Consider the following 15,739-nt stretch of genomic DNA (forward strand, 5'->3'; position numbering starts at 1 on the left):
CCATATTGTTTTGGGAATGAATGCCATACAGACCTGGGAGCCATTAAAACTAAACATTAAGTATATCCAATCTTACCTTCAAGGGAATGAAAACTGGGATTGGAAGTGTTTACAAGCTTCTTAAATTGTCTGCAGTTGCCATCAGATTGCCTTAAGAATAAGAGTTCTGATTTTCAAGATTGGCTCCCATAATGGAAGATGTGACACCTTTTTTGTTTAAGGGAGGCTAGTGGCACCTTCATGTTGTTTCCTGTTTTCTTTTATATTGCTGAATGAGATGTTCATGGGAATAAAGACATGGTTAAATGACCAGTCAGCAGTTTTTGCTTAGTTTTTATTTCAGTCTGAAGTCAGGGATGGGAGGCAATTTCCTTGCGCAGCATTTTTAAAAAGTGTATAGGGAAGTGGCCAGGAAATGGTGAAGTCTTGCATCTTTAATTCTGGAATAGTGTTACACAACTGCAACATTTGAAGATCTTCCAGTAGTTTACATGTCTTGCTCTAATTGGTCTAATGTTTGGTTACATTTTCTATAACTTTTTAAAAAATCTGCATTAATTGTTCCTTTAATCCTGAATGCTGTTAAGTTTTCAGTCTTCCTACTCTCATTCACCATAGGTTTTGCATTCTCCAATGTCAATGCAACATCAATCAAATTTATTTAGAAGTATGTTCCATACTTCCATGGTTTCAGAGGGGCTAAACTTCTAAAATGTGTACTTCAGGGGCCCAACTGGGCATTCATCCCAAGGAAATCTCTTCTGTGGGAGAGGAACAAGATCTTCTGGTGGCCATGAACACAAGTGGGAACCCCTGGAGCCAACAAAACTTGTGCTAGCAGCCTTGAGTGGCACCCCGTTTGAGGAAGTGGAAATATTGGATGATTCTGCAGCCTCCTTCTGGATTCTCCCACAACTTCCCCAAGAGTGGTGTGTGAAATTGGAAGCCCAGAGCTAGCTACTTGGGAGGAAGTGAAGCAAGTGCAGGCACTTGAACTAGATTAAGCACCAATGAGAGCTAGGAGGAGTGGAGTAAAGCTGCTATGAGAACCCTTTAGTTTTTCCTGAGAGTCACAAGTAATTGAACTGGTGCACTGTGCACTTATTAGGTATGCCAGTTGGTTCCTGCTTGTTGTCTTTATTCTTTTTATAATGTGGTACTGGAAGTTTTTAAAAGGCCTTAGGGGAATATGACACAATTTCAGTGTTCAGGTGATGGTTCTGTGTGCATTACTTCTTTTATCATCGAAGCAGTAAGCCAACATGAAAGAAAATAACCAGACATTCTCTTACAAAACAAAACTAAAATCGGGTTTAAAATACAGCTTCACAAATGTAAGGATGGTCACTAGTGTGTATCTTGCCAGAGGCAGCAGAATATAGAAGTACTGGGAATAGGCTGGGCTGACCTCACTGTGCAAACACCACAGTGACACAGAGCAGCAATATTTAGGTTTAAAATCCAAGCATCTGATAAAGTAGACTGTAATCTACAAAAGCTTTATGCCAGGCATGGCCAAACTTGGCCCTCCAGCTGTTTTGGGACTACAATTCCCATCATCCCTGACCACTGGTCCTGTTAGCTAGGGATGATGGGAGTTGTAGTCCCAAAACAGCTGGAGGGCCGAGTTTGCCTATGCCTGCTTTATGCCATACTAAATGTGTTAGTCTTTATGGTGCTACAAGAGTCTTTGTTTTGGGTACTATATACTTGAGCAGCTAAATTATATATGCAAGGCAATATGAGATCATTAATAAATAGAATTTTTTGTTTTTAACCATCCAGTAGAATTGTTTCTCATATCAGATTTTTCTAAATGTTAAATGTTCTCACAAGTAAGGAAGCGGAGATGCTGAATTATAGGGAAATTCTGTTGCTTCTTGCCATGGCATGTGTTTATGGCTGCCCAGCAGCAGGATATGTGTATCATGAGGGAAGACGTAACACTTGTATGGTTTTCTTACTTGTATCATGGCAAGGAGCTGGGGAGGGGGTTCGTACAATAAACACACAGTTCCAGCTTTGTAAGTATAGTCTTGTATATGGAAGTATGAGAAGCAGCCATGGTGCTTGTTCTGCAACTGTCTTTGCAAGAGATCTCTTGAAACTGAAAACGTATGTTAAAAACTTGCTTTTCCTATGAAAAGAAAGTGTTGAATAATCACAACTTTCTCCTGAGGGCTATGACTGTCCTAATTGGACTCTTTAACAGCTGGTCACAAGAGTGGTGCTAGCTGAAAAGGTCTGTTTTGAAGGAGCGTTCTTTTAAAAAACTTGCAGTGAAAAGGCCTTTCATGAAATCTGTGGGCAGAGTAATTCTGTTGAGCTTTTGTTTCTAATTTTTTTTAATGGCATAGCATAGAAACTTTTACGCATTCCAGTCTTCTGTAGATGTTCAAAGCTGAGATGACCTTTCCCCCCCCCCACTTTCTTGCACCCTGTAGGACAGTGGTGTCCAAACTTTTTTCAAAGAGGGCCAGATTTGATGAAGTGAAGGGCCGTGAGGGCCAACCAAGGTTATTAAACTTTTATTTAGGATTGAAGAGGATTGAAGTTGTTAAGCTTTTTTATGATTTTACCCCAAAGTTGTTGAGCTTTTTTTTAGGATTGGAGTTGGCCATTTTTTTGGATTATTACCCCAGGAAATAAACTGCCACAGAGTCCAGATTAAACCAACCGGCGAGCCAGATGCTTTTCCACATGTACTTCAGCTACTAAACTTGTGTTTTGCTTTCATCTTAACAGTTCCTATCTCAAAGAGGAATGATTTGGTAATGGCCTCTTCTTGCTGACTGATGGACCCTAAAGAAGAAAGGTAAGCCGATTTGTATTTGATGCTACATCTAGATGGGTGGTGCAAAAAAATTCAAACTAATAAAATTTTGGATCCACTTGCCTGTGACAAGGAAGAATCGCCTTTGATCCAGTAGGTATGGGGCATCTTACAAATTGGAAACAAGTGAATATTTCAGACTGTTGAGGTGGCAAAAATGGCTACCTGTATATAGGCAGGCACGGTAAAAGCCTTTTGCAGGCTAGTAAGGTTTCTGAACTTACTCACAAATCTGATTTAATATGCTTTTAAACCTGTATAACATATTAAGCCAAGGAAATAATAATTGATGGTATTCCAGCACACCTATTTAAACTGACTCTTTTTTGGAACCAGAGGATAGGGGAAAAGGAAAACAAATAGCTATTTTTGGTTCACAGCATTTTAAAGTATAAAAGTTTGCTTTTAATTGTTCCCAGTAGTGAACAAACAGATAGAGATACTGGCCCAAAGCCATCCATTGAGCTTAATGGTTGAGTGGGAGTTTGAACCTATGTCTCCCTGGTCATTATCCAGTCACTATCATATAATTCACGCTGCACTGCTTCCCTGTCTTATCTGTACAAGGGATACTGCGAATAGGCATGCTTTAAACTTACGCAGACCGATGTTGAGGGTGTGCAAACACGCTCTTAAGATTTCCTTCTACTGGTGTTTGGTATTTAACAATGAGTTGCCCTCCTGGATATTACAAATGGATAAAACCTGCATTCTGAGAATGAAGTGCAGCTGATGTATCATGCATATGTGCAAAACAATTTCCTCTGAATTAAACTTGTGTAGACTTTAAATTAATCTTACATTATCAGCATTTTATTTATTTTGCTACATAGTTCAGCAGACCAAGAGGGAGCGCGAGAGAGAGGCCTGGTCTATACGTGGCAGGCTGGTTGCTGTTATCCAGATCCTGAAAGACTTCCAGGTTGGAGTGGAAAGATAGTGTTGCAGGCAGCAGTTGGCATAAACCATGGTGTGCTTCTCTCAGAAGGTATGGAATGTTGGTCCTAAGAGCATTATTTAATATTTAAGATGATGATGATGATGATGATAGCATTTGTAAAATGAAATTTCAAAGTTATTGATTTTCCACAATTGCATTTTATGAGGATGGAAACAGTGGTTTTCAGTATTTTTAAAAAATGTATATATAATTGCACATTTGGGTTATACCTCTCTACCTCTTCTTAAAGAATTTGGTATAGCCAAAGAAAGGCAAGAACTGAGCCATGCATGTTCTCGTAAAGAAATATGATGTCAAAACTCTTTAAAACTTTTATTCATGATTTTTGTCCTAGATCAATTCTTCATATGTAGGACCTTGCTTTGTGGGCAGATTTCTCTGTAAATTTGCCTTCGGAACCAATGAAAACTAGCCTATTAATAGCCTGATTCTCTAGTAATTGTACTGTATTTTCGGTGTGTGTGTGTATTTGTTTCAGATGGTGAGGTTTACAGTTTTGGAAAGCTTCCCTGGAGGGTTGAGTTGGAAGATGCTTATATCAGCTGTCCCATCTTGGAAAAGGCTTTGAATGGACAACATGTTGTTACAGTGGCAGCTGGCAGCTTCCATTGTGGAGCAGTGACTGAAGGTGGCGACGTGTACATGTGGGGTGGAAATTCTGCCGGCCAATGTGCAGTGGCCAACCAGGCCTTTGTGCCGGAACCCAAACCCATCAGTATTTCTGACTCTGAAGCTAGCCATCCCTTGCCAATACGGATTTTGCAGCTGGCATGTGGAGAGGAGCACACCCTGGCGCTCTCCCTAAGCAGGGAGATATGGGCGTGGGGAAGTGGCTGTCAGCTGGGGCTCATAACCAACACTTTCCCAGTTACCAAACCACAGAAGGTCGAGTACCTGGCAGGCCGCGTTGTGCTTCAGATTGCATGCGGAGCCTCTCACAGCCTGGCTCTTGTTCAGTGCCTCCCTACTCAAGACATAAAGCCTATTCCAGAGAGATGCAATCACTGCAGCCAACTCCTGATCACCATGACCGACAAAGAAGACCATGTCATTATCTCTGATAGCCATTGCTGTCCGTTAGGGGTGGTTCTAGCTGACTCCCACTCGGAATGCCACATCTCTTGCTCCTCGCTAGAAACTCTAGAGAGGAAGAGTATAACAAGCAGTCAAGGTGACGATTGTCAGAAAACCCTTACAGAAGACCAGGCACTCGCTGCCGCAGAGTATGATGCAGCAAGTGTGTTTTCAAACAGCGATGCCCAGGAAGACAGTGGCATTTCTAGCCCAGGAAATCTCTTGATAATGGACAAGGTGACAACAAAGCAGCACTTGGCAAGTCTTCCAGATCATCCGTTAAATGAGAAGCCTATGGATCAGCAACCTGAGCAGGTACCCCACAGTCACTAGGCTGTGCTTTCATTGCTGTATGATCACGCTGTCCTGCAAAGTTCTGATGATTCTTGAGAACTGTGACTTTAAATGAGAGCTATGGTTCTGAAGGAGGCATAGCTTCCGTCTGCCCCTTAAGCTGCGGTCAAAAGCCTGCACAATTTAAACAGAAGAAAAAATACATAAGAAAAGCAAGAGTAGCAGAAAAATAAATTCTTCCCCCAGGCTTTTGACAAATTAAACAATATATGGCCTTTTAAACTGTGTGGGGTTTGGGGATTATTGTTTTGTTTATTAAATCAAAAGGTCCTTCACCTGGCACTTGGTGTCAAATGAGCCTTTTTGGTAAGTGAATTCCAGAGTCAAGGTGCCATAACTCAGAAGACCCTGTTATTTGTTTTCATCAAACTCACTTGCGGAGGCAGACTTGGAGAGGAGTCTCCCAGAAACAACTTAGTAGACAGGTGGATTCATGCAGCGTTTGGTATTGGTTCTTTTATTATGATCTGATTGACAGCAGTTAGTGTTATGGGTGTGTTCTATAGATTTTTTAACTCTGGTTGTTTGGTGTAAAGCAGGAAAATAAAGGACAAAGTTCCCCACAACTTAACTTGGGCTTTACAGAGGTTTAATGGCAGAACCTGTTCTCAGTACTGTGACTGAATTCTGGGATAATGGGGAGTGCCTTTCCCTCACCTCTAAGGGGAAATGGCTTCATGTTATTAATTAAACATAGGTCGTGAAACATACTGTAGTTTCTTTTCTCTTGCTTTGTATTTTGAATGCTGCTGAACACTATGCAAGACTAAACAGTGAATCTTACATATGCTTAACACATGCTTTGTGTCTACCAAGAGAGACAGATTGTTCTGCCAATATGATGCAAAGATTTAATTCATTCTTTGTATATTAGCATTGTTTTCAGTGGCGGGCAACTTCTGTTCTGTGGATAGTTTATACCAAAGAAGCATTTGTTGTAGACACTTCCCCCATGTCTTTTTATTAAAGAAACTGCGCAGTATTGAAGAAGATCTATATACGCTGCACATTTATTCAGCATTTTTCAGTAATACCACTGGTTACATACTGTCCTCCTTGCAAATGCTTTGCATAATGAGCTCTGCTAACCCGGAAGTAGGTCTCCTGGAAGTGAACTTTGCCCCGGGATGCGAGCGGAAGTCGCAGGCAGCAGAAGGCCCCATTAGCGAAAGCGCGCCTTAGGTTAAGAATGGTTTCATGTTAAGAACGGACCTCCGGAACAAATTAAGTTCATAACCGGAGGTACCACTGTATAATCTTTACAGGACATTTTATAATCTTTATAGGATTCCTACTAATGGGAAGTAATTGCCTGTTCTGTAAGGATTAAGACATATTTGTTTACAAGAGTTCTTACTTCTTTACCATAAGGTCCCAGTGCAGGTTACAACAATTTCATATACAATTATAAAAACAGATGCAACCTTTACTGTGATAAAACAAGTAAAGCCATTCCAAATGGAAATAATTGCATAAATTTAACAAAGGAGGTTAGTCTCACAAAATAAAATACCTTAACTGACAGAGGCCAGAATAAAGAGGAGCACCTTCAGTCTATTGCATAAGCAGTACAGTGGTACCTCAGGTTAAGTACTTAATTCGTTCCGGAGGTCTGTTCTTAACCTGAAACTGCTCTTAACCTGAAGCACCACTTTAGCTAATGGGGCCTCCTGCTGCTGCCGCGCCGCCGGAGCCAGATTTCTGTTCTTATCCTGAAGCAAAGTTCTTAACCTGAAGCACTATTTCTGGGTTAGCGGAGTGTGTAACCTGAAGCGTATGTAACCTGAAGCGTATGTATCCTGAGGTACCACTGTACAATGAAACTGCACCTCTGTGGGCAGGCAATTCCCCCATTTAGCAGCTTCCACAGAAAGTCCTCTTCCACTCTCGTAAGGGTGGTGGAATCACCAGGAGTTCATTTAGTGCCAAAAGTGGGAGAAGCAGAATCGATTCCTCATCTAAATTGGCCTGTGTCATTTGGTTGCTACTCAGTATTATGGGAGGTTAAGATGATGTCTGATTGTTTCCTTTCTTGATAATGAACAAAAACCCAGGAGTTCAGTAGTAATGCTCAAAACTAGTTTTTTTGTATTCTGGATACTTTTGTGCTGCAGTGTTAGGTGGCGTGCCAATCTTGATTTTTCTATAATGAAAAGATCACTGTCCAACAGTGGCGTAGCGTGGGTTGTCAGCACCCGGGGCAAGGCAAGTAATTTGCGCCCCCTAACCCGTGGATTTGCGCCCCCTAACCCCCAGATGTTGCGCCCGGTGCGGCCGGCCACTGCTGTCCAAGCAGTCTGTGTCTAAATATTTCCCGTTTGGCTGTAACAAATAAAATTATGCTGACTTTTCCTGTGACTGGTCAAAACAGCCCTGCTTTGTGAACAAGGCATTTACCCCTTTTTCAGTTCATACTACAGAGTTTTGAACTGCTGTTCTGTGTGCAGTTGAGAGCTTTTTCAAGCCAGGGCTGCACATGTGCAGTTGACTACATATAAAGGGCACTGAAGTTCAGTCCCCAGCAGTTCTTGTTTTTCAGCTTTGGCATCCAGCTGAGAATTTAGAGCTCAGTGTTCCTTAGCACTTTATTCTGGGTGGGGTGGGGGGTTGGAATTGCACACGTGTACTTCAGAAATTGTTGAGAGGTTGTTGGTTTTGTTTAAGCAGGAGAACTTTTATAATCACTTGAATCAACCACCAGAAATTGTGATTTTTATCCTGTAACCTAGATGTAGGAGCCTTTGGCCCTCCAGATGTTGCTGGACTACAACTCCCATCATTCCCTGGCCATGGGTCAGGTTTTCTGGGGCTGATGGGAGTTGGAGTTTGGCAACATCTGGAGGGTCAAAGGTTCCACACACCAGCTGTATCTAAAAACCTTGAAAACACATCTAAAACATTTCTCTATTAGAAAAAGGAAAAATCTTTCAGGATAGGATGTACATGTGTCCATGTCAGGCTTGGCCTGAGTGCCAAGCCTTGAAAAACCTCTCAAAATCCCAAGCTAAGCCCAGTCATAGTCCAGCCATGGTTACCTTCTATGTGTAGTATATACTCCTGGAACTGGGCTGACCCTACCATTAGGCATAGTGAAGTGGCTGCCTCAGGCAGTTGATTGATAGAGCAATGGAAGGGACAGCCAAATCTTAGTTAATGCATCATTGTATTTTTAATGCCAAAGGGGTGGAGGAGTGCTTCTGAGACTTTTTGCCTTGGGTGCCAGAATAGCTTACTTGATCTTGGATTCTGCACACCTTGACTTAGGGAGAGGGGATGTTTACTGCTCTGCCTCAGGCAGCAAAAGATCTTTGGGCAGCCCCGTTCTAGAGAAAGCTCTAAAACTACATTCCTAAAAGCAGCCCAAGACTCTTTTAAATGGGGAGCTATCAGGGAGTGCAATCTCATGAAAATGAGCATTAGATAGCCTTTCCTCCTGTCTCAGATTAGTTATGAGGAAATAACCCACTTTACCTAGAATATCCTTGGAAGATATATTTCCTAACCCAGTTGTTAGGAAACCTAGTTGTTTTCTAACCTAGTCTCCCTTGAAACATAAGATACAGCATCCTTAGACTCCCAACACATCATATTAACACCCACTCTGTCCAAAACAAATGAGGTAAACAAGCATAGCATGTGAGTACTAAGAAATAGGAGCCCTGCAGTGAGTCAAGAACTGCATACAAAAGTAATGCTACTCTTTGGAGAGTGTGGAAGAATTCTTCACAATTGCACAATTGCTCTGAAACTAATTCAGAGACATAATTTCACAGTTGTTGTTTTTTCCTAATTAAACTTGTGCCACATTTTCTTCTAACCTGGGTCTGAATCTTGTACAACCCGTGAAGTATTGATCCTTGGCTAACTCACTTCATTATTGTTGTTATTAATGTCTTAAATAAGCTAGTGACTGCAATAGCTGGCTTTCTAATATAATTGGATTTATTATATTTATAACCTGCCCTTCAGCCACAAGGCTTTCAGTGTGGTGCACAGCATTTCATTAAAAATATAAAATAAAACCATTAGACACCCTAAAGCACTAATACAGCAGCAGAGAAACAGATTCTTTCAACTGACCACTTCCATAGGCCTGAAGGAAAAGTTGTCTTAAACTGAGGTCAAAAAATTTAATGCGAACAGACCTTTACTCTAACCAAATATGTAATGTTGTAAACAATGTAAGTCGAATAACCAATCCTCGATTCAGGCTTGAATAAAATTATGAAAAGCACACGTGCTCAATATGATTTTGGCCTGGTTTGCATTGCACAGTCAGCCAAACAATGGCTTACTGGAACTGCGCGAACATGCAAGCTCTTAGAAAGGAGCTTGCTTTCATTTTTCTCTTCCTGGTTCTACTTGCTCCCACACTGAACCCAAGTCCCTCCTCACTATGAGCTGTAGCCTTTTGGCCAAAACCTTGTCTTAGCTCCTTTCGGTGTGGGACCAAAAAGAACCAGGAAGGAGCGAAACAAACTACTTCCCAAGAGCCCTCATGTTTGCACAGTCCCTGTAAGCCATACTTTGGTTTACCTTGTCATGCAAACCAGGTTTGGATGGTAATCAAGCAGAAGACTAGAGGTTATGATCTTATTTTAAAGCTTCCTTACTCTGGGTTTGCTTGTTCTAATTAGATTTTGTGGGGTTTCTTTTACTGTATTTCCAGCAATCTCAAGAAGAGGACCTCACCGCTTGCCTACCCAGTCCACCAGGTCCAGGCACATCTGCCCTTAACAGCCTGGTAGTTTCTTGTGCATCAGCAGTTGGCGTAAGAGTTGCTGCTACCTGTGAAGCTGGGGCCTTGTCACTGAAGAAGGTAATGAACTTCTATGGCACAGTTCCAGGAGACACAGTATCCCCACCTAGCGCTGGGTCTCCAAGCCTGGATGGGGTGAAGGACAGCCGAGAGGAGCAGGTCAGGCTGGAGTCAATGCAGGGAAAGAAGAGTTCCAGCTTGGTGGATATTCGAGAAGAGGAATCCGAAGGAGTCTGTCGAAGGCTTTCCTTACCTGGTTTGCTCTCCCAAGGTGAGATGCTCACAGGTGGTTCCAGCATTATACTTCTTGGGGATTTTGGTGCTTTCTTGATGTGTAATTTCTGTGTGTGACAGGGCACACATATTTTTCCTTACATTGATTGTCTATCAATTTTTTAAAACGCATAGTGTTACTTTGTTCTTGTTTATTAAGCTTGTCACTCAATTTTACACAAGCATCTCAAAGCTGTTCACAAATATAGTAAAATACACAGTGCAGTATGTAAAAGCCAAAATAATTAAAAGCAAAGCACAATGCAAGGTAATAAAATCATATAAACAACTCATCCATCCCCTGAAATAGGTCTAATCACCACATTGAGCTCCCAAAGATACATAAACACACACGAAACACCAACTGCTGCAACCTGCACATCATTCATATAGCTGTAGAAAAATCACAAAAGCTCCTCTTTAGGGGCTGCAAGTGCAAATACTGTCACTGTTAAGACAACTGTTGATCTCAAAACTGTGGTGCACTAATAACAGCAGTGCATGCATTTTTTAGATAAGCAGTTGTCTTAACAGTAAGAGTTTTTTTCACTTGCACCCTTAAAGAGGAGTTTCCCTAACTTAAGGAACTCTTGGGACAGGTGCAGTCTAAGGGCAGGGGGCCAGGAACTGCCCTCTTGTATTCTGCACACGATTATTCATTTATGCAGCACTTTTAATTTGCAGAGTGCTTTAAAATATTTACCCAAGTGCATTGCCTTGCATTACGAATTGCTAAGGCAGGTTGACAATCAATTTGGTAATCCATCTTGTGCCAGAAATTAAAGAGGAAGGAAGAAAGCTACTTAACATTATCCCTTTCCTACCTAAAGCAAGTGTTTATGTAAAGCAGAGGTTGCTGTAAAAGTATTGATGCAGTCTCCTGTATTTGCAACGTTCCTTAATGTTTCCCTTTAGTCTTAAGCATGTAGTAGGTAAACAAGAGGTCTAATAATACACTACGGCCCTGACTCTTGTCTCTGAATTCTTTTTCCGCAAACGAGGACTGGCATTTCAAACCTAGGATAACCTTAAGGCAAGGTTTCCCAGACTTGGCTTCAGCTGCTGTTGGACTAGAACTCCCATCATCCAGTGGTCAGGGATGATGAGAATTGTAGTCCAAAAACAGCTGGAGACCCAAGTTTGAGAAACCCTGCCTTAAGGTATTATCTAGGTTAGAATTCTTTTTCAGACACAGAGCTAACTACCATGGAAAATGACCAGCCGTCATCTTCCCTGAAATTTGTAGAAGACTAGATTGTTGTTAAGCTGCAGTTTCTTCCTCCTTATGTGGCACTTAGGAAGCGTGGTGCACCTTCTGTCCTTACAATCACATTCCATTCTCTGAGAACAAAATGACAGATCTCATTCAAATTAACTACCCAGTGTGCTCTGAACTACAGGTGTGAGTTGCCCTTAAGTGTATGTGTCTGTGTTAATCTTGGAGTTTATTTTGGGTTTGTTGAACCTGGATTGACAGGGTGACAACGTGAAGGTGCTGCAAGGTGACAGATTGCCTTTTCAGTTTAAAATGAAACGGCACTGTTTGACCAAGCCATACTTGCTGCATATTGCTTAGTCAAGATCTTCATAACATCCTGATGTTCCCAAATGACTTTGTGGATCAGCCCTCTTTGTTTGGCTGAAATATTTTATTTTATTTTTTAAATAAATTTTATTAAGTTTTCATAATAAAATATCATAATAACACAATCCACAAAGCAAAATGATACACAAAAACAAAAAACAAAAAAACAAAAACAAAAAAGGGGGGAGAGAAAAAAAAGAAAGGGGGGAAGGGGGGAACAATAAACAAATATACAATAAAAACAAACTTAATTCTTCCTAAATCCAACTTTTTAAACATCTTAATTGACTTCCTCAAGTCCCTCCCTTCTGAGTTTCCTTGTAATTTAAAAGTAACAGCTTTCCAATATCCTTATTAAACTAAAACAATTTCCAATTATAGTCATCTTATTCACTTTTCTTAACATTCTAAATCCCATTTATTTAATTATAACTTACCCTAGGCCTATTTGTTTCTTTCAAGTAATTTCTCATTTTTTATATTACAATATTTGTTCAAATAGTCCTTAAATTTCCTCCAGTCCTCTTGAAACTCCTCTTCTTTCTGGTCGCGGATTCTTCCAGTCAGGTCAGCTAGCTCCGAAAAGTCCATCATTTTCATCTGCCAATCTTCCACTGTTGGTAGTTCTTGTGTTTTCTAATTTTTAGCAAGTAATATTCGAGCGGCCGTTGTGGCATACAAAAATAATTTAACATCTTTCTTGGACAATGAAATATTTTATTTTAGTGTCTGTACACTTAAAGATTTATATTTGTTTCCCGTGTTAAAAGTTTCTCCAAGGCTCTTGAGGAAAGTTGGACGAGCCAAGATGAGGACCGTGGCCCTCACACCAACCTACAGTGGTGAAGCTGATGCCCTTCTCCCATCTCTGCGAACAGAGGTGTGGAGCTGGGGTAAAGGAAAAGAAGGGCAGCTAGGACATGGTGATACTCTGCCAAGGTAAGCTTTCACTGAGGAAATCTGTTCCATGCCAATAGGCAGTGATATTTGGGGTTGATCTTCTATAGCTGTTTGACTATGTTCTGTTGAATGCTTCATTATATCATAGAATCATAGAGCTGGAAGGGACCCTCATGGGGCCATCTAGTCCAACCCTCTGCAATCATTAGATGACAAACATCTAACAACACAACAACTTAGGATCAAGATTTGCGTGATATTTTCATCTATAATGCTGCCGATACCTTAGATGCATTGAAATCTTTCTCCTTATTAAGCCTATGGAATATATCATTTGCTGTGTGTAGATTTCCTGTGTGCTTACCTTGTGGGTCCTGATTCTGTTTTGTGGGTTCATAGGCTCCAACCACTTTGTGTAAAAAGTCTCGATGGGAAGGAAGTAATTCATTTGTCTGCTGGTGGCCACCATTCCTTAGCACTCACTGCCAAATCGCAGGTATGAGGGTGAAATACTGTTTGCTTCTTTTCCACGGGGTTATAGTGGGGTCTGCTTGTTTTTCCTGAGTCAAACTCTCATTTCACTTTTGGGAAAAGGAAACTTGAGCAGCACGCATAATGGACTTCGGGGCCTTTTTACATAGGTGTATATATTTTGTATGAATGTGTGCATCTGAGCTTAAACTTTTTTTAAAAAGCATGCACATCTATTTCAATACTTCTCCTGAAATGTAGAAAAAGATTGGTGTACACCTCTTCAAAAGCAGAGATAACTAGCTAGTGAATTGTGTATAAGATATGAACTACCATATGACATTTGTTCTGGCTTGTCCTCATGCCTCAGTGTTTTTTGGGATCAGCGCTGGTATAATTCTTCCCCTGTATGAATGTGCAGCAGCAAGGAACTTGGAAATGACAGTTTGATAAGGAACAGTGGCAGAAATGCCAGGAAATAGAGTGGCAGTAGTTTAAAGGAGGCGGAGGAAGAGAAGGAGAGGGAGAGGGAGAAAGGGGATAATAAGAGAGAGGCTGGACATGCACAAGAATTTCCCCCAACACCTATAATAAGGAAGGGCAGAGTGGGAAGAGATGGAGACAGAAAGTCAAACATGTGCAATATATCTGGTGGGAGAGACTAAGGAATCTGATCCTACTTTGCTCCTGCTAACTAGAGGTTTAAACCAGGGATGGGAAACTTGTGACCCACCAGATACTGCAGCGTCCCCAATCCCTGTCCGTTAGCCATGCTGGCCTGGAAGTTGAGAGTTCAACAGCATCTGGAAGGTTCAGGTTCCTCAGCCCTGATGTGACCGTGGTTTGCTTTAAAATCAAAATCAAAAGTGGAAGCTTTGAGTCAAAATCAAAAGTGGAAAGATGAGCCCACAACTTGCTGAGGTTTGCACATGTTTATTAATGAGAAGCTCATGATTTCCTATTGCATCTGGACCAAGCCAGACAGTTTTAGTGTTCTTTCTTCTTCTTCCAAAAATGGGGGCTCTAGAACTAAGTCCTGCTACTGTGAAGCACTGGTTGAGGTTACAGTATTGGGTGGTGAGGAAAGGGCATTCTGCCCATGGCTTCTGTGGGCAATAGAACTGGCCTCTGATCTATAGGATGCTGAACTGTACAGCTTCATGCATTTACCATCCTGCTCCTAAAAGGAGATTTGCTTCTGCAAAAGGTAGGAAAAAATATCTGGATGGACTTCTGTTAATTCATGTAGTCTCCTAACATACTGTAATCTTAATTATTTGAAAATGACTATCCTTTCCCACCACCCCTTCCCCTTGATCTTTTTACACAGGTATATTCATGGGGCAGCAATACCTTTGGGCAGCTTAGTCACTTAAGTTCTCCAACCACAGTCCCTCGCCTTGCAAAGGTACTATTATGTGTCTTTTTTATATAAAAAAAATCAGTACTATTTGTGACATTTGTGGTTATTTATGTGGACTTCAATCTTCACTAGCAGTTATTCCTCTTTGCATCGTGTATATTGGTAGGGGGGGTTGGCTCATCTTTGTGGACAGAAAAAATTGTAGGCTCTAGGACCCTGTGCCTCTCTTGATAGGGATTGTGGTTTTCCCTGCTCCCAAACAGTGCAAATCGGGAACAACCCCCAACTTCAAGCAGCAAGCTGAGCAGAAGAAGGTGCAGAATCTTCCCTACAGCTTCTGCCAGCTTGCAGCTATAGTGAGTTTGAAATGACCCTGCAGTTGCATTGCAGTTCAGAGGGCCTTGGAAGTGCAAGGCGAATGTGGGGGTGATCCTTGCCCTCCCGCTGCAGCTTTGGTTTTGAAACAAGCTGGGGCTTGAAGCACAGCACTAAAAATAAGCCCCAGCCCTCTTAAGCTCTAAAAAAGAAAGGCTGGGGTTTGTTTGGGTTCAGCATTTGCCAGGTATTTGCGTGTCTGAGAAACACGGCAGCCAAACAAGTTTATACCACTCTTTCTAATTCCTGAGCCAGAAAGGAGAAGCTTTTGTGGTTTTGACCCTATACCTTTGCAGCAGCGAAATAACCCCCAGATTTCCTCCTACCCAAAACCATGGATCATCCCCATAGTTGCTCTGAGCTTCTGAGAGCCTCAAAAGGTCTGTGCAACTGAGGTGATGATCTCCAGACACCTTTGGAGCTCCCAAAGTTGGGAAGAAGGCTGGAATTTCATCATTCTTATCAGACTATGGTGGTGCACTCACCATGACCATTGAAAATGTTGGAAGGCTGGATATAGGCAAAATAAGCCTGAAAACTGAAATCATACAAGCTGTTAAAATCCCATTGCATAGCACTTAACTATTGAAACAGGACAGGGTTACATTTTAAATTCTTCCCAAATTCTTGCACAGCCAAGAGCATCTTAATTGATTGAAAGCTGTCCCTGCTGCTTTAAGCAGGTGTCAAATTTCCGCATGTAAAACACTAAAGTCCTTTGATGAAAGCCCCTTAGAAGCCCATTTTTGATTGTTAACAAGGATTTCCCTTTTTTATTATTATGCCTATTT

General features: G+C 41.4%; 1 protein-coding gene across 4 annotated transcripts in view; it reads left to right on the plus strand.

Moving 5' to 3' along the window:
• ALS2 (alsin Rho guanine nucleotide exchange factor ALS2) overlaps positions 1-15,739 on the plus strand; it is a 56,041-nt gene that overhangs the window by 1,549 nt on the left and 38,753 nt on the right. For all 4 annotated transcript variants that reach the window (XM_053362376.1, XM_053362398.1, XM_053362410.1 and 1 more), the window contains exons 2-8: positions 2,746-2,815; positions 3,667-3,821; positions 4,273-5,183; positions 9,892-10,252; positions 12,610-12,778; positions 13,139-13,235; positions 14,541-14,618. In XM_053362376.1, the coding sequence (XP_053218351.1) occupies positions 2,796-2,815; positions 3,667-3,821; positions 4,273-5,183; positions 9,892-10,252; positions 12,610-12,778; positions 13,139-13,235; positions 14,541-14,618 (1,791 nt within the window). In that variant the 5' untranslated portion in view covers positions 2,746-2,795. The remainder of the gene's footprint in view (positions 1-2,745; positions 2,816-3,666; positions 3,822-4,272; positions 5,184-9,891; positions 10,253-12,609; positions 12,779-13,138; positions 13,236-14,540; positions 14,619-15,739) is intronic.

Source organism: Podarcis raffonei, chromosome 1 (genome assembly GCF_027172205.1).
Source record: "Podarcis raffonei isolate rPodRaf1 chromosome 1, rPodRaf1.pri, whole genome shotgun sequence".
NCBI classification, from domain to species: Eukaryota; Metazoa; Chordata; class Lepidosauria; order Squamata; family Lacertidae; genus Podarcis; species Podarcis raffonei.